Source organism: Penicillium chrysogenum (assembly GCF_028827035.1).
Source record: "Penicillium chrysogenum strain IBT 35668 chromosome Unknown utg000005l_segment0_segment0, whole genome shotgun sequence".
NCBI classification, from domain to species: Eukaryota; Fungi; Ascomycota; class Eurotiomycetes; order Eurotiales; family Aspergillaceae; genus Penicillium; species Penicillium chrysogenum.
The window spans coordinates 313,960-337,341 of NW_026622753.1; the positions used below are offsets into that span (position 1 = coordinate 313,960).

At 49.3% G+C, this 23,382-nt stretch overlaps 13 protein-coding genes across 13 annotated transcripts; 5 read left to right on the forward strand and 8 right to left on the reverse strand.

The window, feature by feature from the left end:
* Positions 1-521: 521 nt before the first annotated feature.
* Positions 522-1,620, reverse strand: N7489_008490 (translation initiation factor eIF2 subunit alpha; the record flags this gene model as incomplete). Its single annotated transcript, XM_056714240.1, has 5 exons — positions 522-987; positions 1,048-1,146; positions 1,206-1,254; positions 1,311-1,473; positions 1,543-1,620. The coding sequence occupies 5 exons, from the start codon at positions 1,618-1,620 to the stop codon at positions 522-524; spliced, it is 855 nt and encodes a 284-aa protein (XP_056561862.1).
* Positions 1,621-2,295: 675 nt separating this feature from the next.
* On the forward strand, positions 2,296-4,812 carry N7489_008491 (SulP family inorganic anion transporter; the record flags this gene model as incomplete). Its single annotated transcript, XM_056714241.1, has 4 exons — positions 2,296-2,765; positions 2,844-3,473; positions 3,522-4,041; positions 4,114-4,812. 4 exons carry the CDS (start codon positions 2,296-2,298, stop codon positions 4,810-4,812), a joined length of 2,319 nt encoding a protein of 772 aa, XP_056561863.1.
* Positions 4,813-5,363: 551 nt separating this feature from the next.
* Positions 5,364-6,425, reverse strand: N7489_008492 (uncharacterized protein; the record flags this gene model as incomplete). Its single annotated transcript, XM_056714242.1, has 1 exon — positions 5,364-6,425. One exon carries the CDS (start codon positions 6,423-6,425, stop codon positions 5,364-5,366), a length of 1,062 nt encoding a protein of 353 aa, XP_056561864.1.
* Positions 6,426-6,750: 325 nt separating this feature from the next.
* N7489_008493 (F-box protein) lies at positions 6,751-8,095 on the reverse strand (the record flags this gene model as incomplete). Its single annotated transcript, XM_056714243.1, has 3 exons — positions 6,751-7,375; positions 7,429-7,938; positions 7,992-8,095. The coding sequence occupies 3 exons, from the start codon at positions 8,093-8,095 to the stop codon at positions 6,751-6,753; spliced, it is 1,239 nt and encodes a 412-aa protein (XP_056561865.1).
* A 578-nt stretch (positions 8,096-8,673) lies between these two features.
* N7489_008494 (oxidoreductase, short chain dehydrogenase/reductase family superfamily) lies at positions 8,674-9,569 on the forward strand (the record flags this gene model as incomplete). The annotated part of the gene is made up of 3 exons (XM_056714244.1): positions 8,674-9,268; positions 9,353-9,449; positions 9,503-9,569. The coding sequence occupies 3 exons, from the start codon at positions 8,674-8,676 to the stop codon at positions 9,567-9,569; spliced, it is 759 nt and encodes a 252-aa protein (XP_056561866.1).
* A 79-nt stretch (positions 9,570-9,648) lies between these two features.
* N7489_008495 (GNAT family N-acetyltransferase) lies at positions 9,649-10,242 on the reverse strand (the record flags this gene model as incomplete). Its single annotated transcript, XM_056714245.1, has 1 exon — positions 9,649-10,242. The coding sequence occupies one exon, from the start codon at positions 10,240-10,242 to the stop codon at positions 9,649-9,651; it is 594 nt and encodes a 197-aa protein (XP_056561867.1).
* A 2,077-nt stretch (positions 10,243-12,319) lies between these two features.
* N7489_008496 (catalase) lies at positions 12,320-14,452 on the forward strand (the record flags this gene model as incomplete). Its single annotated transcript, XM_056714246.1, has 8 exons — positions 12,320-12,638; positions 12,689-12,747; positions 12,828-12,959; positions 13,023-13,147; positions 13,197-13,286; positions 13,340-13,607; positions 13,673-13,868; positions 13,923-14,452. The coding sequence occupies 8 exons, from the start codon at positions 12,320-12,322 to the stop codon at positions 14,450-14,452; spliced, it is 1,719 nt and encodes a 572-aa protein (XP_056561868.1).
* A 232-nt stretch (positions 14,453-14,684) lies between these two features.
* On the reverse strand, positions 14,685-15,846 carry N7489_008497 (short chain dehydrogenase/reductase family protein; the record flags this gene model as incomplete). Its single annotated transcript, XM_056714247.1, has 4 exons — positions 14,685-14,999; positions 15,053-15,427; positions 15,487-15,697; positions 15,749-15,846. 4 exons carry the CDS (start codon positions 15,844-15,846, stop codon positions 14,685-14,687), a joined length of 999 nt encoding a protein of 332 aa, XP_056561869.1.
* A 519-nt stretch (positions 15,847-16,365) lies between these two features.
* Positions 16,366-16,560, forward strand: N7489_008498 (uncharacterized protein; the record flags this gene model as incomplete). Its single annotated transcript, XM_056714248.1, has 1 exon — positions 16,366-16,560. The coding sequence occupies one exon, from the start codon at positions 16,366-16,368 to the stop codon at positions 16,558-16,560; it is 195 nt and encodes a 64-aa protein (XP_056561870.1).
* Positions 16,561-16,707: 147 nt separating this feature from the next.
* On the forward strand, positions 16,708-18,722 carry N7489_008499 (flavin-containing monooxygenase; the record flags this gene model as incomplete). The annotated part of the gene is made up of 5 exons (XM_056714249.1): positions 16,708-17,013; positions 17,065-17,075; positions 17,135-17,384; positions 17,440-17,967; positions 18,030-18,722. 5 exons carry the CDS (start codon positions 16,708-16,710, stop codon positions 18,720-18,722), a joined length of 1,788 nt encoding a protein of 595 aa, XP_056561871.1.
* A 176-nt stretch (positions 18,723-18,898) lies between these two features.
* N7489_008500 (LLM class flavin-dependent oxidoreductase) lies at positions 18,899-20,350 on the reverse strand (the record flags this gene model as incomplete). Its single annotated transcript, XM_056714250.1, has 1 exon — positions 18,899-20,350. One exon carries the CDS (start codon positions 20,348-20,350, stop codon positions 18,899-18,901), a length of 1,452 nt encoding a protein of 483 aa, XP_056561872.1.
* Positions 20,351-20,797: 447 nt separating this feature from the next.
* Positions 20,798-21,499, reverse strand: N7489_008501 (uncharacterized protein; the record flags this gene model as incomplete). The annotated part of the gene is made up of 2 exons (XM_056714251.1): positions 20,798-21,188; positions 21,465-21,499. The coding sequence occupies 2 exons, from the start codon at positions 21,497-21,499 to the stop codon at positions 20,798-20,800; spliced, it is 426 nt and encodes a 141-aa protein (XP_056561873.1).
* A 505-nt stretch (positions 21,500-22,004) lies between these two features.
* On the reverse strand, positions 22,005-23,341 carry N7489_008502 (Zn(II)2Cys6 transcription factor; the record flags this gene model as incomplete). Its single annotated transcript, XM_056714252.1, has 5 exons — positions 22,005-22,129; positions 22,182-22,215; positions 22,265-23,015; positions 23,070-23,130; positions 23,203-23,341. The coding sequence occupies 5 exons, from the start codon at positions 23,339-23,341 to the stop codon at positions 22,005-22,007; spliced, it is 1,110 nt and encodes a 369-aa protein (XP_056561874.1).
* Positions 23,342-23,382: the final 41 nt, after the last annotated feature.

Consider the following 23,382-nt stretch of genomic DNA (forward strand, 5'->3'; position numbering starts at 1 on the left):
GGGGGGCAACAATGATCAGCGATCGATAAAGTTTAGCTCCCCGTGATTTTGATTGGGCACTCGATCGAAGCTCAGATTATGATTTTATGTATCTGAATGTAGGTACATAATAGGTACATAGGTAGTCTCTACAAGGGTACAATTCGCATTTAAAAGCATGACTGGCATTGAACGTCTCGGTTGCATCGCAAACATTATGTGCATTAGAACTTGCACCCTGTGTGGAGTGTCTTTGACAGACGGTGGGTACGAGGATTTTGACCGCAATTGGCATGCAGCGCATGCGCAGGCGTGGAAAAATCATCCCCAGACCCGAAGTTCAGGCGATTGTCCTGGCTAAAGGGCAAGTTCTGACTGCAGTTCCTGCCCAACAGCACACTGAGCCATCGAGCCTTCCTCCGATATGTGCAAGCTTTTTTCTATCCATTTTTGCCCAACTCCCCTCTAGCGGTGGTTCCAGCCTTGGATTCCAGTGCCGATGACCGCTGTATGCCCCTCGACTCGGAGTTATGACCCGTGACTTACTCGTCATCACTCTCGGAGTCCTCATCTCCGCTGACCTGGGTGTTCTCACGCTCGCGCTTCTCCATGAGCTCCTGCAGGATCGCATCATCGTGCTCAGTGACAGCCTTGGGTGCCATCTTCACGGTGCAGCTACCGCCGGCCGCCTTGATACGCTCTTCGATTTTCACGATGGCCTCCTCAAGCAACTTAACACCGAGGGTCTTATCGAGACACTGACTGGCCAAGACGTAGAGAGGGGGAGCCACCAGTCTGACCTTGATCTGGTTCTCGGGGGTGTTGTCGGCCTCAGCGGCACGGAGGGCATCCTTGACGGCGTCGATTCCATCGTAACCGAAGCATGTGACCTCGATATCGGCACGGACCTTGGTGGGGTGGGGGGTCAGCTTGCTGTTGATGTATTGCTGCAGCTCATTCTTGACGGGTTCGCTGGGGAAGGTGATCTCATCCCAGACGGAGGGGTTCCTGGAAAACAACTGTCAGAGGAATTCGACCATATCATGGGAACAAAAGAACAAGACCTACGTAATGGAGATTTTGAAGGCATCATGCGCGTGACCGTATTTTTGGTTCAAAGGCCACCCGATGTTCTCGTATAGGGTCTCCAGGGGGTCTGAGTCGCCTCTGCGACGTGGCGCATGATAGAGTGCACTGCCTTGCTCTTGTTGTAACGTTCCTCGCACTTGATGACATCCTCGGGAGAAACACGTCGCTTCGACAGATCAATGTAACCTTCAAGTTGACAAGTTAGTTCTCGGGTCCTTCTAGGTGAATAATGTGTCCCTTGCCTTTCTCCTTGTCGACACGAAGCACGATAACAACCTCGTTGCGCCCAATGCGGATGAGCTTCTGGATACTGCGAATACGTCTGCGAGAGAGTTCTGAGAGAAGGATCATGCCGTCGATGTTGTCATATTCAAGCAGCTTCACATATGCGCCCATCTCGGCGATCTAGCTCGGTCACACAAAGTCAGTCCCTATCGCTCGAACCTCTTAGCTCATAATTCAGTTGATCCGTACCTGCTTGACATTAACCATGACGAAGCTATCCACCTCCGGGTACTTGTCCTCATAGAACCGACAGTTTGTTAAAGACATATTGGCGGGGTTCTGCTTTTTTTTTTTCCTCGGGGGAATTTTAGTTGCAAAAGAGACTGATTTGATGGCTCAATCCAGACGATCGAGATGGTGACCAACGAAATATGAGTAATCGCAAGGTCAGAAATACAGGAGCGCAGAGGGGTGAGGCGACGCGAATGAGGCACAATCTATCTCTTTGTGGCGGACTTCAAAACCCACATTGACCTGATCAGTCACGGGACCAAATGCACGTGATCTTACCCACACCGCCTTCCAAAGTTTGGTCTTGGCTGACACATCAATCGATTACGTCAACAAAATCAACGGGAAGACGGGCATGTTCCTTGTATCCTTGTATACTCCGGTGTTCGATGGCATCCGACCTTTCTACGAATTAGGGAGTCGCCTTCGGTCATGCTGACCATGCCTTTCCTCTTGATTGCACAGTCATTCTCTGAGGATCTGCGTTGAATTGGCGATAACACCTCCAGGGCTGCATTCCCCGCTTATCAGTCCCTAGCGCGACGCCGCGCCCTTGGCTTGCCTAACCGATAAAACCAATTCGGGCTGGGCTTGTCATCCCAACTTTGAATTGCTTCAATCTTTAAATTTTGCGACCAGCATTTATGGCGGTCTACTTAGTATCTAATTATTTGACCTAACACTCCTCAGGCGCCTCTTTCCAAAAGGATCATGTCGGAGACAAGTTCATTACTCCCTGGGGAGTCCGACGGACACGGACGTCGGACTCTACGTGACCGCATTGTCGATGTTTTCCGTTCGTCACCTCAAACCGGTCTTGGAATTTCGACTACTTCGAGCCATGACAACCACATGGCACAGGACAGCCAAACCGGCACCGGGGTTACGAGCGAACCAGACGTGAGAACCCGACTCCTGGAATCATATCTCCAGGCGGGTCCTCCGTGCGGTGAAAGGCGCTGCAGCCATGGCACGTTCTCGCCGCAGGTAGAAGATGTGGGAAGACGTTCATACGTTGGAGGGTCGGGCGATGCATTTGGATATGACGGACATGAAGTGGCGGACGGGGCGGCCGGTCGCCCCAGAGGCATAGTAGACCATCTGGAGTCGGTCTCTGGTTCGGAGACTCCGTCACAGATGAAATCGTCTTTCACTTTCCCAATAACCGACACGAATAAACAGTAGGTCGTATTTTATTCATACGCTGCGAGCACTTTCGTAGCCTGCCCCAAGACTGGTAGCTGACGAACCAATGACAGATACATATCTTATTATGTGCCGTTTTTCAATTGGATTGGACAATATCATTGGTCATTCCTGCGTGGAGATCTGATGGCTGCGTTGACCGTGGCATCCATCTACATCCCGATGGCCCTCTCCTTGGCCTCCAATCTTGCCCATGCACCCCCCATTAATGGCCTCTACTCTTTCGTCATCCACCCCTTGATCTATGCCATCCTAGGAAGCTGCCCTCTGTTGATAGTCGGCCCGGAGGCTGCGGGTTCCTTGCTAACGGGTGCTATTGTCAAAGCAAGTGTCATGCAGGGAAACTCAGGCGAGGACGACCCTACAGAAACCGCTCTTATTGTAGGAGTGGCCACTGCCATGTCCGGCGGCATGATACTGATTGCTGGATTGACCCGTCTAGGGTTCTTGGACAACGTGCTCAGTCGACCGTTCTTGAGAGGATTCATCACTGCCATTGGCTTTGTGATTTTTGTGGACCAGCTTATCCCAGAATTGGGTCTGGCCGAGCATGCCAAAGAATCCGGTGTCAGCCATGGCACCAGTGTTGAAAAACTGATTTTCATCTTTCGATATGCTCGAGAGTCCCATGGACTGACTGCTATCGTTTCGATCGTCAGCTTTTCTGTTATCATGGTGTTCAGGTTCGTACCCAGCCCCGGTTTTACATTCATCATACTGATCATCCGCAGAACTTTGAAAAAGATGCTTGTGCCTCGTATCCCCCAAGTGATTTATTTCCCAGACCGCTTCCTAGTCGTCGCCCTGTCGGCAGTTCTGGCTTGGCACCTCGACTGGGAAGCTAAAGGGCTAGAAATCCTTGGACCTACAGAGGTCGGCTCCGGAGGACTATTCGCTTTTACTTGGCCTTTCCAGCCTGCGTATATGAAACATGTGCGCACAGCATTGAGCAAATCCTTCATCATCGCGCTACTTGGCTTCTTCGAGTCATCTGTTGCGGCCAAGGGGCTCGGCGAAGGCAGTTCTGCTGGAATCAAGGATATGCACATGAGCGCCAACCGTGAGATGGTTGCACTAGGCGTTGCCAATGTCGTCGGAGGTTGCTTTTCGGCTCTACCTGCATTTGGCGGATACGGGCGAAGCAAGCTTAGCTCGCAGACAGGAGCACGATCACCTATGGCTAGTGTTTTTCTGAGCATCATCACATTCACAAGCGTCATGGTGCTATTGCCTTATCTCTACTACCTCCCGGTTCGTCTCTCTCAAACCTACACTATCCCTGTGTTCCTTTTCCAAATGCCGACGATACTAATTCCCTAATAGAAAGCAGTGCTGTCCTCCATGATCTCCGTGGTAGCCTTCACTCTAGTGGAAGAATGCCCGCATGACCTACTCTTCTTCATCCGCCTGCGGGGCTGGTCAGAGATCGTCCTCATGCTCCTTATCTTCACAACAACAATCTTCTACTCCCTAGAACTAGGCATGGCAATGGGAATGGGCCTGTCAGTCATAATCCTCATCCGACACGCAACAGCCCCCCGAATCCAGATCCTGGGCAAGGTCCTCGGCACACACGCGCGTTTTGACAACGCCGAACTGCATCCAGAAAACGTGGAGCTAGTCGAAGGCGCCCTAATCGTCAAGATCCCCGAACCCCTCACCTTCGCCAACACAGGCGATCTCAAGAATCGCCTGCGACGTCTGGAACTCTACGGCTCCACACATGCTCACCCTTCTCTGCCGCGTATGCGTGCACCGGAGCATAATAAGAATATTATTTTTGATGTTCATGGCGTCACGAGTATTGATGGGTCTGGTACCCAGGTTCTCACCGAGATTGTGCATGCGTATGCAGAGCAACGCGTCAGAGTGTTCTTCTGCCGTTTGCCGAATAGGAGTGTCTTCCGCATGTTTGAGCGAAGTGGTATTGTTGAGACATGTGGTGGATTGACTCATTTCGTGCCCAGTGTTGATGAGGCGCTGCGGTTGGCGGAATCCGAGAATCAGACCCAGGAGATTTAGTGTCTATGTATCTTGCTAAAATTGGTGACAGGTGTTTTGGATACGGTTTGGATATCTTGTACGGACATATTGCATTTCATTCATATATAAAAAAATAAAAATACTCCTTGACTTTTGGTCATGGAGCAACACCCAGAAAGACAGAGAACATGCATGATCAAATATCCCTTTCCAACAACGAGATTTTGTTTTCTTGGGTTTAGGGAACCGAATGAACCCATATGCTTTGCTATGTATCACGATCAGGTCTCCGGAGCGTGCCATTTTAGCGAACGCCTGCATTGCAGCATCTGCAGTACCAGAGTGATAAAACACCGCGCCAAAGCACGACGCTAGGTCGCAGTCTAGCAGCCGGTTTGCACTTCGTCGCGCAACAGTATATTGGCGACGAGTCCAGCGGATTCAGTAGCCCCGAGAGCAAAGCTATGAGCTCCGTGCATCAAGGCTGGCCATGCTGATGGGTTTGAACTGCGGCCCGACTACTCGTGCCGGGCTTCCAAATATCGTAATGTGTTCCAGTTTCACATTGGCACAGAAGAACACGCAGAAGTTCACGTAGTCGAATGATCTTCCAGAACAGCCTTCCGGATGACCGATCGTAGAAGTGATTCTCCTGCCTCCAAAGCAAGTTCATTCTTGTCACCTCCAAGCCGAGAGCCATCGTCGCCATCCCCAACGTCCCTATTAGCAGGCACAACGAGCTTCACACGTCCTTCACTACCTAAAACGAAAGCAGCACAGGCAACTTTCGAGAGTCGCACATGCTGCTTAGCAAGCTGGTCGGAAGATGACCCATCCAGATCCAGCTTCATGGCAAGATGGGTCTCCAGGTACGAAGTAAGATTGGCGATGAAAGGGCTGCGCAGTTTGTGCTGAAGGCTGCGCGACTTCGGCGCCGACTGTCCAGACTGATCGCGCAGGAAGTCCGCAAGTGAAGCGCGCGCGACGCTGACATTCAGGGATTTCAGTGCCGGTGCAATCGACGAGGAAAAGGAGAGCGTGAGCTGTAACTCTTTGATAACATCTTCGACTGTGTCGCTTGTACTCGGTCGTTGAGTGCGCAAAGTATCGATGTACGTCTCTAGACCTGCACAGAGAAAGCTCGATGGCAGCCGGAGGGGCGAGCAGTACGTGTCAAAATTGGTAGATAGGAAAGTGATGAATGTTTGCCGGAGCGCAGTGGGGAATCTGGTTAGGAGGAGAGGGAGAGATGTGGATCCTGAGCGCTGATTTGGGGATGATGTTGTGTTTGCGAGCAAAGCTGCTTTGTAGATGATGTTTTCATATTCTAGTGTTACTAGAATTCCAGGAAATGTGGTATCCTGCGATCTGCTTGGCGCTTCGTCATGCAGTGATTGATCAGAGATTGGTTGCCATAGACAATCTTTTAGGGCGCCAGTCTTGGAGAGCGCATCATCATCTGCTGCACTAGCGCTTGTATAGATTCCAGCGAGGGCATCGCCCGTCAGATAGTCGCGTAGACGCGTTGCATATGTTTTCAAGGCGACCTTGTTGTCTAGGAGGGTTTCAGAGTCCTTCCCATGATGGAGAGGGGATAGACGGTGGATGGTCCAGGAAGTGTTGAACAACTGTCGTGGGTCTGCTTGTTCCATGGCGGGCGACATGTAAGCCTGTAGTAAAATCGCCTAATTCTTATGTTACAATCGAAAGCATATCGTCGTCGAAGAAGATTGATATTCGGGATGTACACAGCGACGCGTGCCGGTTGCAAACCAAGCAAACATCTATCAATTCCCTAAATCACTTCGACTTCGACTACTACGCAAGTACATTTTGAGGAGAGAAGAATATTAATAATGAAATGGAATGCAAATGCAATTGGCTGAAATGTTCGTCCATCGATCGTCCATCGAACTCCAGTATATCCCAGTATAAGAATCTAGACTCCGAGCGCCTCTAACACTTAAACTCGATGTATCATGCCTGCCACCCTCTCGTGGGATGGCAATCTGGACACCCAAACACAATTGGAATACCACTCCAGACCCAGACGTGCTCTACGTCGTGGTGGATCGCTCGCCGGTTTCTCAACTCGGCCTCAGCCGCAGCAAACCAGATATCTTGCACTGAGCTATGCAAGTTCTGCGCAGTCGCGCGCGCAAAAACAACCGAGTTCATGTGATCCTTTTCATACATCGTCGTGTCCTGATAGAAGTTGTACATAAACTCCTTGCGTTGTGTTCGCTGGCTCCCCCCGTCCCCGATCTCAGCGGAGAAAAACTCGACAATCCGCACAAACGGCGCCAAGGTGAGCAACGAGCTAATCCACGAGTCATCAATCTCAGCTTGTCCATCCGGAGACATGGCATATCGTATGTAAGAAACAAGCAAATGCATGCAATGATGTGTCGCAACTAACGCCGCCGTGTTGGTGAAGGGAGGGCTTTGGAGGATTCGGGTTTGTAGTTCGCGGTACATCCTCTCGCGTATATCGAGTGGTAATGGTACGGGCAGCTGGCCCGCCTCGTATTTTTGTACGAGCATGTTCGTGTGCTCGCGTCGGGCGGACGCATATGATTCGAGAAAATAGAGTGTATAGTACCTGGCAAAGAAGTCAGTGATTTGCTGCAGTTACGCAATTCCCGCTGTTCTTACATAAGTGGTGCAAGATGGAACCATATGCTAGCTATGCCACGTTTGACAAGGGCGTTGCGCTCGTTTCGCTTTGCAGGAAATGAGGCCTTCATGACGGCCGGTTCGGTCTGGACGAACCGATCGAGGATCCGATCTGCCAGGTAGTAGCAGAGCCTTGAGCAGAGCATTTGCCTGCGTCTCAACCCATGCAAGTATTTGAAGGTATAGAGATGGCCACCCCTGGCGCTTTTGGACGGTGGGAATAGGTCCGATAACAGCACGACATCGTCGCCGGGGTTTCTAGTATAGATGCGGTCATCGTCAATCGGGGATGGAAGGGTACCGTGACGACGCAAGCGGAGATACTGCCGGACAATCTCATGCTCATTCCTGGTGAGCAGCTGGTAAAAAGCCTTGCAGACGAGTCGCAGCGGATGGAAGTCTGTGATGCCGGAATATGCGAATATGCGGATTTGAATCTCGACGGGGAGGTCCCATGGCGAGGAAGGTGGGGGACCTGCAGGTTCCGTTCTGATAGGGAAGTCAGTCAGCGAATTTTGTCGGATTGTCGCAGAAGATCTCACCTTAGAGACGATCCACGCTGGTCCTTGGCACCCGCCTTTCTCCTGCTGTGGATCGCTGCCCGGACTTTCTGAACGGAGAGGGCGAATTTGGCAAAGCCAGTCATTCTTGAGCCCTGCCACACATGAATTGACTGGCTCCCAACGAGAGGCGCACTTTTCTGGGGCACATGGAGAAGAAACAGGTATTGAAGGGGCCAATCTTACCTAGCTAAGATTCCATAAATAGCACATGACTAAGCCCTTTGTGGCCCACCTGGGCACTCCGATCGGAATGTATGGAGAGATCGGACTAGCATTGTAGCATCCAAGAGCGAATCAAATGCTGATATCTCCAGTGAGACATGCCAGGCTTTGAACTCGTGTCGAATACGACCAAATACACCCAAGGACCAGACAAAACCCTCCAAAAGTAACACCCAAGGTCATAGGCTGTCACTTGAATGTAGGCAACGATCTGATACGTGATAGATGTAGTCGAGTTTCATATGGACCATGCAAGCCACGTTGTACAGCACAAAGTGCAGGCCATAGTTATGTTGTAGATAGAATTCCTGCAGGCCTATGCAGCAATTACGTCATCGCGTCAATGGCGTGCCCAGGGCGTAACTACACCTCCAGGGCTAGTATATATCTTGTAAAGATCTTCCTTACTACCTTCGAGCATTTCACCCCAACTTACAAAATGACCAACGTCCTCATCCTAGGTGCCACTCGAGGACTGGGTGCCTCTCTGCGGACACTGTACTCTGCAAAGACATCAACCCATGTGTTTGCAACCTCCCGATCCTCCAACCCAGAGCCAAGCCCAGGAGTCACCTGGCTGACTGGAATTGATATTTCCCAACCAGATGTGGGCCAAAAGCTGGTTTCGCAGCTTCCATCCAAAAAGCTTTCAACAGTCATTGTCAGCGCCGGATACTTTGGCTTTGAAACATTCGATTCTCCAGACTGGGAGAAGCAGGTTAAGATGTATTCAACCTCTGCCATTGGTCCCGTCTTTGTGGTGCACAATCTCGTTAAAGCCGGATTGCTAGACCAGGGGAGTAAAGTGATCCTCGTCAGCAGTGAGAGCGGCAGCATCACGCTACGCCATGAGAAAGAAGGCGGAGGTAACTTTGGCCACCATGCCAGTAAGGCTGCTTTGAATATGGTGGGGAAGCTTTTGAGCCTGGACTTGAAGCCGCAGGGGATTGCGGTTGGTCTGGTACATCCTGGATTTATGCGGACGGAGATGACGAAGAGCGTTGGATTCGATAAGTTCTGGGACGCAGGTGGAGGTGAGTGGCTACTACACTGCGCCTACGGACCCCATGGGAAGGCCCCAGGAATCTGTTAAATCTAACCTGATATTTGCCGGACAGCCGTGACACCGGATGAAGCAGCGAAAACGCTTGCGTCTTTCATTGAAGGGTTCGATCTTAGCAAAACCGGAGAATATTGGGCGCCAGCAGGACCGGGGTAAGATACTTGATTGCCTATTATCAGAAACCAGACTAATCTATCCATGACAGAGATATCGGCACCGCAGAAGCTGTGCTTGGGAAGAACCTGCCGACTCCTTTGCAACTTCCGTGGTAGAGGGTGAAAGGACGAATATGAGCCACCAGAGCCACAAGTCTCGCTTCCTTGCTCAAATACCTAACACCAAACACCAAATTCAAAGTAGTCGTTTCGGATCTAATGAGGGCTGCGCATGCGGTCTCGCACACATAAACACTAAATCCCTCCCAATGTCCTTTCGCTCTTCACGCCCGACAACCTTCACACCAAACATCTTCATGTAGAAGGCCTGCATGCGCTCATCATCAGTGAGCAACATAATCCGACGTAGATACGGCATGTTCTCTTTGGAAAAGGTCTCGGCCACACAAGCCACAAGCCATTTCCCAAGTCCGTTCCCTTGGTACTCGGGAAGAACGTAGACATCCGACAAATAAGCAAATGTACAGCCATCTGTAACCATACGAGCCAGTCCAATCTGCTCAGTGTTCTCCGAACATGGGGTGGTAGATTCATTCACAGATTCCGGTTGGGTCCACCTGTACACGCCGAAACTCAAGGCGCCGTGGAGCATCTGCCACAGCACGTCCTCTGAGAACGGCTTTTTCTGCCAGTAAACGAAATCACTGTCGAATGCAGCATTGACTGCTTTGACAGAGAGTAGGCTGGGTTCGGTTGAGATGAAGAATTCGCGGTTGTCTCGTGTCCATGTTTTAGGTGGGAGTCCAACTGTTGGTGGGGCAGAGGCCATGGCGGATATGAAGAAGGTTGGGTGTTGGATACTGGGCTGTGCTCGAGAAGATATGTAGTTGTGCTTCAAGAAACGGATGATATCTTGAAATGATTCTGTTGTATGGTAGTTGAAGAAATTGTAACTAGTCTGGTGGCTGGTTGATCATTTGAGTCATACGCTAAATCTGCACTTGGCATCACGACACATCGGTTTTATAAAACGATCATGAGGCAACCTTTATTGTGAGAAGCACTAAATGGTTCTAAACTAAGATGAACACGGAAAAGAACCAAATTTACCAGGCATCAAATAAAATCTAGCCCAAAGTTCGCAACCAAATCTCCCCTTCCACCAGCCTGCGGCTCGCTACCTCCACATCTTTGGCATCACCTCAAGGCGCATCTCTGCCTCAACAGCCGGAGGACATTCAATTCGTCCAATCTATATCGCCTCGCGTGAGTATGATAAGATACGTACCCCCAAATAAATAGATTAATCTACTCGGTCATCATATCATAGACTCATTTGAGAATATGCTGCGGATTCTCCGTACGTGCTCGGTCGTTTCAACGCGAAGTTTGCGTAGTGGCTGAAGGAGGTGAGCCCATTTACGTTAAAATAGTCATGGACGAAGCCCGAGTCTCCAGCCTTGCCTTGCTCCTTTCAAAAAGACAGGATGTCGTTGGCCTCCACCAAAGTGAGCATGAGAAATGGAATACTTGCGATGTATCCTATCAAGTCCTTGTTCTTGGGATTGAGGTCATCTAGAAAGCAGAAAAAGGCGAATGGCTCAGCAAGCCCCGTTTTCGCTCTGAAGTAAAAACAGATAGTCGGAAGCTTCGCGTGGAAAGTGCAACCGTTGGACTTTCCTCTGTTCATCTTGCCTGTGTTCAACGGCCAATCTTCATGAATATATATGTATCTGCATTATCCTACTTACCATCGTTTTCGATCACAAGTGTCTCAAATCTTTGCTATCTGACGAAGTACTAAAATGAAAAAGGACTGGAAAATTCTACTCTGTTATACTTTCGAGAGGAGACTTTCCCAGGAAACATTCGTCGGTACGTCTTCAGCTATGACGTCCATGCGTTAACCCGAATAGGTTTACTTCTCTATTCGGATGTTTGTATATGTGCTATAGATCTCGGCTAGAAGGCCAAGTTGACGATCGATGCTTTTCGAGTCTGCTGTGCTTATCGTGTTACAATAGATGTCTTCTGTATGGGCTACAGATTTCTCTGAAAAGGTGAAATGGATAATCTATACTATTTCGAACTGTTTTGTGTGCCGATAGATCTTATATGTGGCATAGATCCCGGGGAACGTTGACGATCAATACTTTTTCGGAGTCTGCCGTGCTTCTCATGTTACGGTAGATGTCTTCATATGAGCCATAGATCTCTGTTAAATGGTTAATTGGTCATCAATTTTACGGGCTGCCATCCTTGTGTTAACATGTAGTTCGATGTCCCGGACCCTTCATCCAAGTCTTGATCTAGGCATGGTAGATATTGGGCCCCTTGTTACAACACCCTTCTCGGGATATACATATATTTCAAATTTCAATCCCGGTTCTGACAATGCATGGTGTGTTTCAGATATATGTAAATATCTAATATTAACTCCATGAAATGGAAGGGAGAGATTTGATATAGTATATAGGCAAATCAAAGGGAAATATTGTTATAGCTGTTACTACAAATTGTATATAGTACCTTATAGTAGCCTGCATATTTCAGGTTGCTTGCTAGGCTACTTCTACTAGATCCGGGGCATTACATGACTCGGCTCGTTCTCCATATCATTTCCCGCATCACTATAGCTGCGTGCGTCAAGACTGACCTCGAAATAGTCACCATTACTCGCTCATTTCTTGTCTAACAGCATCTTTCAGGTTTTTTAAGGCTTAGTTTTCATAACAAGTTCGTCTTCTAGCGTAGACGTGACGTAAGAGTGACCCGAAATACATGACTGCATCGCGATGTCACCTATGGTTTGGTACTTTTGGAATTTATACGGACGAAGAGATATATATAATGGTCAATTACAATCAATCGAGGGCTCAGTGTTGTTTGACCAACATATATCCATCATGGCCACTCATCCTCTACAGGCAATTGGGGAGGCCATTGGTGCTGCCGGTGCCGACCCGCGGGTTGTTCAACGCTCATCGCTCTTCCAAGGTGCCAATGATGGACCCGCAAAGACAGCAGCCAAAATTACCGGGGTACAGGGTATCGCAAAAAGAGCTGATGATGGGCCCTACTTCACAAACAATGAAGGCATACCGTTCCCGGACCCATCCCACAGTAAAACTGCAGGTGGGCTACCTCTGGTCTCTGATGCGTTCCTACTTCAGAAGCAGCAGCATTTCAATCGGTCCAAGAATCTAGAGAGAATGGTTCATCCTTGTAAGTGCAGAAGCCCTTTGTTACCTGAATCACAAGTTGACCTATATCAGGCGGTAGCGGAGCATTTGGGTTTTTTGAGACCACCAAGGATATGTCCTCCCTTACAAAAGTAAGTCTCCGGATATTACAAAAATGATCTATTTGTTAACTTTCACACTGGCACACTTTCTGAGATCATCCAATATCAAGACTCCCGTCTTTGTACGGTTTTCTACCGTGACCCTGGGCCGGGAATTTCCGGATCTGGCGAGGAACCCGCGAGGTTTCGCCGTGAAATTCTACACGGGGGAGGGAAATTACGACCTCGTGGGGCTGAACTTTGTAAGAAGACCCCACGGCTATCTTCCAAGGTGTCACTAATTTTGACTTATATGAATCCTATAGCCGGTTTTCTTCTGTCGCGATCCAATCCAAGGCCCAGATGTGATCCGCTCCCAGTACCGTAACCCAAAGAACTTCCTCTTGGATTATAATTCGCTCTTCGACTTGCTAGCGAATACACCTGAAGGGTATTGATTCCTCGCAGACTTAGCAGGGTCTAGCTAATTATTCTATTAGTAACCATGCTGGACTGATGTTCTTCAGCGACCACGGTACTCCCGCAGGATGGAGAAACCAACACGGATATGGTTGCCATACATTCAAGTGGTATGTTAACCTCAGCGCGTTAGAAGGCATGGCGTATTAACAATGCTGTCAAGGGTCAATGCCAGCGGCGAGTTCGTGTACGTCAAGTACCACTTCCTTGTGGACACCGGCCAAAAGCAGTTCAATGCCGAAGAGGCTTTGAAGTATGGAGGGGAAGATCCCGACTACTCCAAGAGAGATCTTTGGAGCGCTATCGAGAAGGGCGAGCAGATATCGTATACTGCACATGTGCAAATCATGCAACCTGACGAGGCTGACCCGGCGAAACTTGGATTTGACCCCTTTGATGTTACGAAGGTTTGGCCGAAGAAGCAATTCCCGGTATGTTCAAAGCGATCTCAGAGAAAGGCCCTGTTCATTTGGTAGTTTACTAAGTTCACAATTAGCTACATGAATTTGGCAGGCTTGTCTTGAACAAAAACCCTGAAAACTTTCACAGAGACGTCGAGCAAGCAGCCTTTTCTCCTGGCAGCATGGTACCCGGTATTGAGGACAGTCCGGATCCTCTACTACAGTTCCGCATGTTCTTTTACCGTGATGCCCAGTACCACAGAATCGGCATTAATCTGCACCAGGTGCCAGGTGAGAGCTCGAAAAGACACATCTAACTTGATCCTGATGCTAATGCCTAAATAGTCAACTGTCCGTTCATGGCATCATCATATTCCTCACTCAACTTCGATGGCCCGATGCGTGTCGATGCAAACCACGGCATGAACCCCCAATACACGCCGAACAGTTTTACTCACAAATTCCGACCAGATACTGCCGAGACTCCGTATCAACTAGGTGATAACACTGTCGGCAGGAAATCACACTTCTATCATGAGGGTTCACCTTCGGAGTATGACCAACCGCGTGCGTTATATCGGGATGTCATGGACGATAAAGCACGAGCCCATCTCCACTCAAACACCGCACGTCTCCTGAAATTAGTCGAGTACACAGAGATTCAGGTGAAGTACCTAGTGCAATTGGCGCGTATTGCCCCAGAATACGCAAAGTCGGTGTACGATTTGCTTCCGGAGAAAAAATTCGATTTCATGGAGGTTGAGCAACGCACAGGCGGGGCAGAGCGTGCTGGTAAGGAGGCGAAGTTCTTGCCTAGCCAGGAGACAGATGTACTGCGGGGATCGTGTTCGATGAAACCTGTCTACAATGTTTGATTGTAATTGGGCAATATCAATTTGTTCTCTGCCCAGCTATGGATGTTTAAACACTTGCTACTTCGCCAGGCTTGTGTGGCCTCCAATATTGCGTAGATTTGAGACCCCCATGATGCCAATCCTTTATCTTGTTCAGCTACTCATTGTAGCAAAATGTACTCATATTCGGAACTGGAAAAAATAAAAAATAAAAATAAACCCGGTGATTTCTTGTCTCCAAATTGCACTGGCCTTAAGCAATTACGCTCCAGTCTGTAACAGCATCATCACCAAGCTTCTCCTTAATGATTTGCTGGCTTAAGTCCCAAAGTGCAGCTCCCAGACGAGGATCAGAAGCTTGAGCGGATTCCTTTCCCTTTTCACCAGGGTCCGTTAGGTAGTATCCATTCCATCCTCTCTCTTCAATGTCTGGGCTAGTCGCGGCATACAAAGCGCTGAAGGAGCCTTGTTCAACATCGCGACCCACGGTAAGCATAGCTGATGCGATAAGCTTTCCTGTTATTCCCGGGTAGGCATCCTTCCATTGCTGCTGCATGGCGGTATTGACCTAGATTTGGGGTTAGGCAAGGTTCCCGCTCGTCTCTGTCATATCAAACTTACCGCACCCGGATGTACCGAAAGAGCGTAGATGTTATCCTTGTTTGGTTTGATAACGCGCTCCAAGAGCCCGTACTTGACACCTAGGATGATCGCAAGCTTGGACCTGGCGTAAAGCTCAATAGGACCCATTTTGGGGTTATTGATTTCATCGAGTGAGGCAAAATGAACGGCTTTCTGGGCGGCACGATGCTGCTCAGATGATAAGAAAACAATCCGAGGGGCAGGTGTGTCAGGTAACCTGGAAGTTCTGCGCAACAGCGGGAAAAGCAGATTGCAGACGTAAAACTGACCCAGCCAGTTCACTTGGAAATGGCGGTCGACTCTGTCGTTCGTCTCGCCGTACTGGTTTGCGTTGATACCAGCGGATAGAACCAGCTGTACATATCACTTATGTTAACAGACGATACGCAGTGTGAACGGTTGAAGTGCCCTACCAAATCAAGTCGCTTTTCCTCCGATCGTATTTTGGTGAATGTCTCTTTGGTCTGCTTCAAGTCTCCCATGTCGCACGGGATCCATTCGATATTTGCGTTATCGCCGGCTTCTTTCTTGATCTTTTTGATTGCTTCGTCACCTTGCTCCTCTTTCCGATTGACCATGATAACCCGGGCGCCGTTCAAAACGAAGGCTCGGGATATCTCATAACTGCCTGTCTGTCAGTAAAATCACACCTTTCTCAGTGATTGTCGGACTCACCCAATACCCAGTGCTCCGCCTAATACAATGGCAACACGGCCGGTAAGGTCGGTGACCTCTTTCCTAGGACCAATAACTGGCTTAAGGGAAGACTGCATTATGATAAGAAATGATTCAAGTCCATCCAAGGGTGAAATAAATTGGTAGTGACAGTGCTACTATAGAGAATGATTATAGTATTTATACTATGAGCATTGTGACGGTATATCTCCGTCATGTGCTTGGCGGTGCGTTCAGATATTCCAACTCCCATCCTTGGAAGCAAGTTTGGTCTATAAATTAAGTAATAATGATGTTGCAAGGCCGTCCAAAGATATTGTCTGTTCTTCAGGATTATAGTAGTGGTAGGACATGAAGCATTTAAGCCACAGGGAGCCGCGCATACTTTGCTGAGAGTTGGAGGTCCCATTTCTATAAAGTTATGGGGTCCATATAGAACCGAAACATAAATTTTTATTGATATGAAGACCATTATCTTCAAGGCGCATTGGAATGTATATGATCAGCACTCTTTGGAATATTCCGAGAGAGCTCGAATCGGCCGAGATATCAAATGGCGACATCGCAGTTGCAAACAAACAATACCCCAACATCTACTCCAACCAATGCACTCCGTAATGGCGTGGGTAGTGGAGAGGATGGTGTTCACGATAACCCCTCGGCACGCCATCAGGGACCGCAGTGGTGTTAGCGACACCAAATCAGTCTCGAGAACATCACAATACAGCCGCATACCCGACTCCGACTATCCAAATGAAACCACTTATCAGATTCGACGCACAGGATTGCAATTCGCACTAGGTGGCGTGTAAAACATTGCGCATGACGTGCAAACAGGCGGGGATATGTCGTCTACAAGAAAGCCTGGATATCCAACCTGGCGAGACAATGGTATATGTTTATGCTGTGATTGTCTGAACACTCGACAAGAGAAAAGAAAAGAAAGATAGACCCACGCCATGACTCTTGTGCAATCTCCCGAGGTGGCTTTTCCCTTGTCGAATATTAGTCCTGTCTCGGAATCGATTAAGGGTCCTTCTGACTCGAATGGACCGACCACTGTAACTGTGGATAGTGATATCAGCCAACTAACAGAGAAGCTTGACAATGTCCGATTTGAACTAGAGGAGCACCCGGTTGATGTGGTGAGGCCCATCAAGGTCGGTGTTATCGGTGCGGGTCTTGCAGGGATCACCGCGGGCGTGTTGCTCCCTGCGAAACTGCCGGGACTTGATCTTCGAATCTATGATAAGAATGCTGATGTGGTATGGTAGTGTCAATCGATGGCTTATTTCCAAGCTAACCACACTTTTTAGGGCGGTACATGGTACATTTTCCGCTCCGCTCGTCTTCCTTGACGAGGAGTTGCTAACTTGTATCGACCAGGTACGAAAATACATATCCGGGAATTCGATGCGATATTTCTGCACATGTATACCAGTCTAGCATCTCGCCGAATACCCAATGGACGGAAGAATTCGCCCAGGGACATGAGATTAGACAATACTGGCAGGGTGTTGCACGGAAGCACAATGTGTACCAGTACCTTCGCGCGGGACAAAGAGTGCAGAAGGCCGAATGGCAGCCCGAGAAAGGGAAATGGAATGTCACTGTTGAGCATGTGGATGGGTCGAAAGTAAGAAATGGTTGACAATGGTCCTTGAGGACGTATGCTCACATTGATGGAACAGATCTATGAAGAAGAGCTGGATGTGGTAATCAACGCCATCGGCCATTTCAATGCCTGGAAGCTACCCGACTACCAAGGAATCAACACTTACAAGGGAAATCTGTTTCATTCCTCTAACTGGGATCCAAACGTCGACCTGAAAGGCAAACGAATTGCTCTTATCGGAAATGGCGCTTCTGGCTTGCAGGTCCTACCATCCGTTCAACCATTGGCCAGTCACGTTGATCATTATGCTCGGAATCCAACTTGGATCGCAGATTCATTCAGCAGCGGAAGCGCGGGAATTCGTCGACTGGAGGCAAACTTGTTCTCCGAGTCACAGTTAGAGACATGGAAAGATCCCAAAGCGTATCTGGAATACCGAAGGGATGTCGAGAAAGGATATTTCCAGCGGTTCGGGGCAATCTTCAAAGACACGCCAGAAAACAACGAACTGCGTGAGAAATGGACCGCCCTGATGCTGCAACGCATCGCAGACAAGCCAGAACTGGCAGAAAAAATCATACCAGACTTCCCCCAGCGTGTCGTCGTCCAACACCAGGACCTGGGTATTTGGAAGCTCTAGCCAAGGATAACGTCGATTACATCCAGACGCGGATCAAACGATTCACCGAGAAAGGCATCGTGACCGAGGACGGGGTAGAGCGAGAAGTGGACATCACGATCTGCGCTACAGGAGCCAACATCGACCACGCACCACCATTCTCCATCATCGCCGACGGAGTTGACCTAAAGAAAGCCTGGAAACAAGATGGCAAATTTGGATTCCCGTACTCATACCTTGGTTTCGCAACACCCGGGTTCCCCAACCTCCTCTGGCTCGGTGGACCATACTCCTCCGGACACAGCGGGACAGTGCCTAACAACATTGAGAACCAAGTCACATATATCGCGAAAGTGCTGCGCAAGATTCGCACGCAGGGGATCAAGTCCATCGTCCCGACCAAACAAGCGACAGACGACTTTGTCGAGTACTGCGACCAGTTCTACCCGCGGACTGTCTGGTCGGCGAACTGTAGCTCGTGGTATAATGGTGGCAAGCCGGGGTCTCGTATTCATGGTCTCTTTCCGGGTAGTGCGTCGCATTCGAATTATATTCGCCGAGACCCGCGATGGGAGGATTGGGAGTATACCTATATTAATCAAAGTGGGAATCGGTTTGCTTACTTTGGTAATGGGTGGACTTCGAAAGAGTTAACGCCTGGTGCGGAACTGACGCCTCATCTGAAACTGCCGGAGGAGATCGACTTGAAGTCTCACATGGAGGGGTGGTGGGATGTTTGATTTGTTAATATATCTGGATACATGTATTTGTGTTGGGCAATACTCTTACTCCCTTTGACTATTGATGCTCAGTTCAGATTTGACAATAAGACGATGAATCCATATGATATTCTACATGTGCTAATAATACATGTAGCCATAGATGTATTCAAATTCGTTGTAATGCTAGTACGCTACTAACTCGACTCCAACGAATACGGAGGCACCTCCTGACCCTCTTTCCAGAAATATTTCGCGCCAGGGTGCGCATCAGGGAGTCTGGACTGGCCCTGCTTCCCATACATGTTCTCCCGGAAAGTTCCTCCCTTGACAGCATAGTCGGACCAGAACAGACCACGGCGCTGCAACTCCGGCAGCAGCAAACGAATAATATCGTCAAAGGTATCAGGGAGACTAGCATAGCTCAGATTGAAACCGTCAACATCACCGACAGTCACCCATCGCTCCAACTCATCGGCCACCGTCTTCACACTTCCAATGATCTTAACACCATTACCACCGAGCACCAAATACTCCGCAATAGTCTTCTTATCCCACTTCTGGCCTTCAGTGCCAGGCACCGTACTAGCCCAGTGGTTCACCATACTGCGAACAGCAGGGAGCTCCACAAAACGGAAGTCCTGATCATCAGAGTAGGTGGACAGATCGTATCCAGTCCAACCACCAAAAAGAGCAAGCGCACCCTCTCGATCCCCGTACGTCTTCAGCTCCTCGAACTTAGCATGCGCTTCCTCGTCCGTCTCAGCAACGATCACCAACGCACCCGCCACAACCTTGATATCCTGCGGATTGCGTCCAATCTCCGCAGCCTGCTGGCGAATACTATCAACCGAAGGACGAGCAAGTTCTGGCTTCTGCGCATGCAAGAACACAGCCTCGGCATGCTTCGCCGCGAACGCCTTGCCCGCCGTCGATGTACCAGCCTGCAAGATAAACGGTGTTCGCTGTGGACTGGGTTCACAGAGATGGGGACCAGGAACCTGGAAGTACTTCCCCTTGTGATTGATTTCACGAACAGCAGTTGGATCCGCATATGGCTGGTTCTTGCTCTCGGAGCCCTGCTTCCAGGTCACGGCATCGTCTCTCCAAGACGCCTCCCACAGCTTGTAGGTGACGTCCAGGTATTCGTCCGCGATGCGGTAGCGCTCGTCGTGCTCGACCTGCGTGTCTAGACCGAAGTTGCGAGCCGCGGAGTCCAGGTAGGAGGTGACGATGTTCCAGCCGATGCGGCCGTTGCTGAGGTGGTCTACTGTTGAGAAGCGTCTTGCTAGGGCATAGGGGGAGTCGTATGTTGTTGATGCTGTTACGCCGAAGCCAATTGATTCTGTAGCTGCTGCCATGGCGGGAATGCTGTAGAGGGGGTCGTTGATGGGGAATTGGGCGGCGGCGGGGATTGTTGGGGCGAGGTTTGAAGGACCTCTGTATACATCGTAGCCCCCTAGGACGTCTGCGAAGAAGACGGCGTGGAATTTGGCATCTTCGAGCTTCTTGGCTAGGGCGATCCAGTGCTTGATGTTCTTGTAGTCTGCGCCTTGGTCTTTGGGGTGACGGAATAGACCTGGGTTTAGATGGCTGGGCGATTGCATTGCAAATGCGTTGATGATGAGTTGTTTCTTTTCGGAAGACATGATGATGTTCGTCCAATTGAGAGGAGAGGATTGAATTGACTGTGTACAACAGCTCTGGAGAAATAGATTATATTATATTTATTGTCCTAACATGTGTCAGTATCTGTCAACCCCGCGGCACATTGCCGTGAGACGCGCAAAAAGACGTGCAGTTGGAGGCCGATGGCGTCAGCAGGTAACTGTGGGGTTGTACGCAAATGGCTATCGGAGTCGGGGACTTTAATCGGTCAATACTATTTGATAAAACATGTTGTACTTGTGCGTTTTTTCTCTTCTCGTGCGAGTGAAGTATGACGCGAGTCTATCCCGTATCCCGTACAGGAAGCTCTATACTTCCTACTATACATGACTTGGCCTAGGCGATTCTCGGCTCAACGCGGACCTCATACACCCTCATTTGCTGGGAAACCATGCAGTATCCTCTTATATTATCGAACTTCGTATGGTTCAGTCAAGTCTGCCGTTGCTAGATGACCCTAGCAATGGATTCGCTTCATCAAAGCCAAGAAACGAAAACGCAAGGTTTGGGTCAATATCCCCATAAAGATTGAGCGGACCCCAATAATGATTCAGATGTACCGTCCCATCTACCCCCGAGAACAATGGCTCCATAGTTGCTGCATCCGTTGCCATGGCCCTTGCTTCAGCCTTCTCTTTGGCCCGACGCAGCAGTTTTGCTGCTTCAAGGGCAAAAGCACATTCGTCCATTATCAATAGAATTTCTATAGCCATGTCGATCAGCCGCAACAGCGGCTGGGCCTCTGTCGGAATCGCTTCTTGCGCAAGGTAGATGAGGATGATGCTTGCGGCGAAAACGGTGTATGTGACATTATAGAACCTATTGCTAGGTCAGGATTGGGCAATAGAATATTAAGATCAGCACATACCATGTCCTGAAAAAGTCACTATGTTGATACGTCTGATAAATAAGATCAATGGTCTGTTTGGCCGAATCCAGGCATTTTTGGACCCCTTCTTGGGACCCTGGAGTTGATGCTCGGTCTCGAGGTGTCGATCTCAGAAGGAAGGATCCGAAAAGAAGTATCCTCAAGTTGTGGTATCCTATATTCAGTCAGTTAGTCATTTCTTTGTGGGAGTCTGAAGGCCGACGAACTTAATGTTAACACCAATCTTTGTCTCTTCATCCATTGCTGATCCCTGGCTCTTCTCAAGGAAGGTAGACAGCCAGACAATTCCGTTGGACGTATAGCTTCAGGGAGCGTTTCGACCCACCGCTCGAGATCGTTCTCAATTTGATACGCCAGATGAACAGTCCTTGGGACTGGCATACCTGAGAGGTAAATGCTTTGGCAGATACTTTTCGTAATTCCCGATAAATCTACCATGCACTTTATGATGGAACAAGACGGATGTTCCATCATTTCGCAATTGCGACTGTCATCGGCGGCCTCGCTGTTTTCTGTTACTGGGAATCGCCGGTTATGATACATGTCCGCCCCAAGAGTGTCTGGCCTACCCATGGCGAAGGATATTTCACTATCAATCAGAGTTAAAAGAGTGGCTCAGTTGAATAGGTTCAAGGCAGTTATGAGGGAGACAACGCACGTTTCAAGAGAGTATAGGCCCCTTACACGGAAATGTCAGTGTTCATAATAAATCAGATATTCACGAGACGTGGAATTGAGTCAAAGGCTTACCACCATGTTCTTGATTCTGCCTTTCGCAAATCTGCGGATTTCTTCGAATTCGTTCCAGGCTCTCGGTTAATTCCCATGGCCAGGGCAGTCCGTATCGCAAGACCGATATACATATACGACACTGGCAAGGGTAAGTAAACCAGAAAATAAAACAACGAAAGTCTTCCACTGACGGTGAGGATGTAGCTCATTTTGGCACACCTTGGCCTGTAAGGTGTTAGTGACACGAGCGACGATGTGGGATGGAAGGACACACAAGTATGAAGTAACATTGGGTCATCTCAAGGTCCGTTACCATTCCAATTTGATTGCAGCAGGATTTGGCTTTCTCAAAAAACTTGCGGCTCCATTGCATATTATCGATGCCATCGATGGGTTCATCATCTCTCGTACCCACCAGCGCACCCAAGGATAGAACACTCAAGTACAGAGCCGTGAAACTTGAAAGCTGCTGGCCATCGGCTTCGTTTCCAGACCATAACGACTCGCACCGCTGCAAAAATATATGCTTGTCGAGAATGGGATGAACATAGTGGATAGTGGTGAAGAAAGCTTCCAAAAAACCGCGACATTGTGGGAACCAGTTCGAACTAGCAGGGTAGTCGATCTCCCTGTGGCTCTCACGGGCTGTTTGCGGGTCGGCTGGGCTAAAAGCAGGATTGTGCAGGGTTGACAGAAGAGAGCTCACGTCACCTTCAGGCTCATCCCCAGTGCGCTGAACGTGTGAGAGAAGAGCCACAGAAGACGAGCTGCCATAGAACTCAACGCCCCGAGTGTGTGAGTTAACACCAGATACTTCTTGCTGGCCAGTCTCCCAGGGAGATGTGCTGCTTCGCATTGCGGGATCATCGCGGTTGATCCCGGGCTGTGTAGGTTCGTGGTCCAGAGTAGATGTCCCGGAATTTGTCCCTGCCGGTTTACCGCCAATTGATGCGGCTCCCGCTATTCCGTAGGCCTCGATGCGGGAAGAGAGTTCCTTCACCTGAGCTTCGAGTTTCCTCACATAGCTAGGGAAGTGGAATTAGGTTAAATTATAGCCCTCAGGGTTGGCGAGAACATACTCTGGTGTGACTCGGAGCCTAGACATATCCTGACCCTTGTAGACACACTCGACACCTCGACCTTGGACACCGTCAGTTGATGACCTGAAGCTATTTGGGGGAGTCAATGGCAACTAGCATGGTAAAGACCAACCTTTGCAGTAAGAGCAGGGATAGGACTCATCGCATTTGTACTTTTTCTGTCTACAGTAATCACAGGCGCGAGCTGCCCGGGGTCGCCGAACACGCTGGCCTGGATTCCTCGCCGAATGGTTGTTGTTCGGAGCCTGCATTTTGATAAGACGTTGCGATTTTTGTGGGTCAGCTGCAGCAG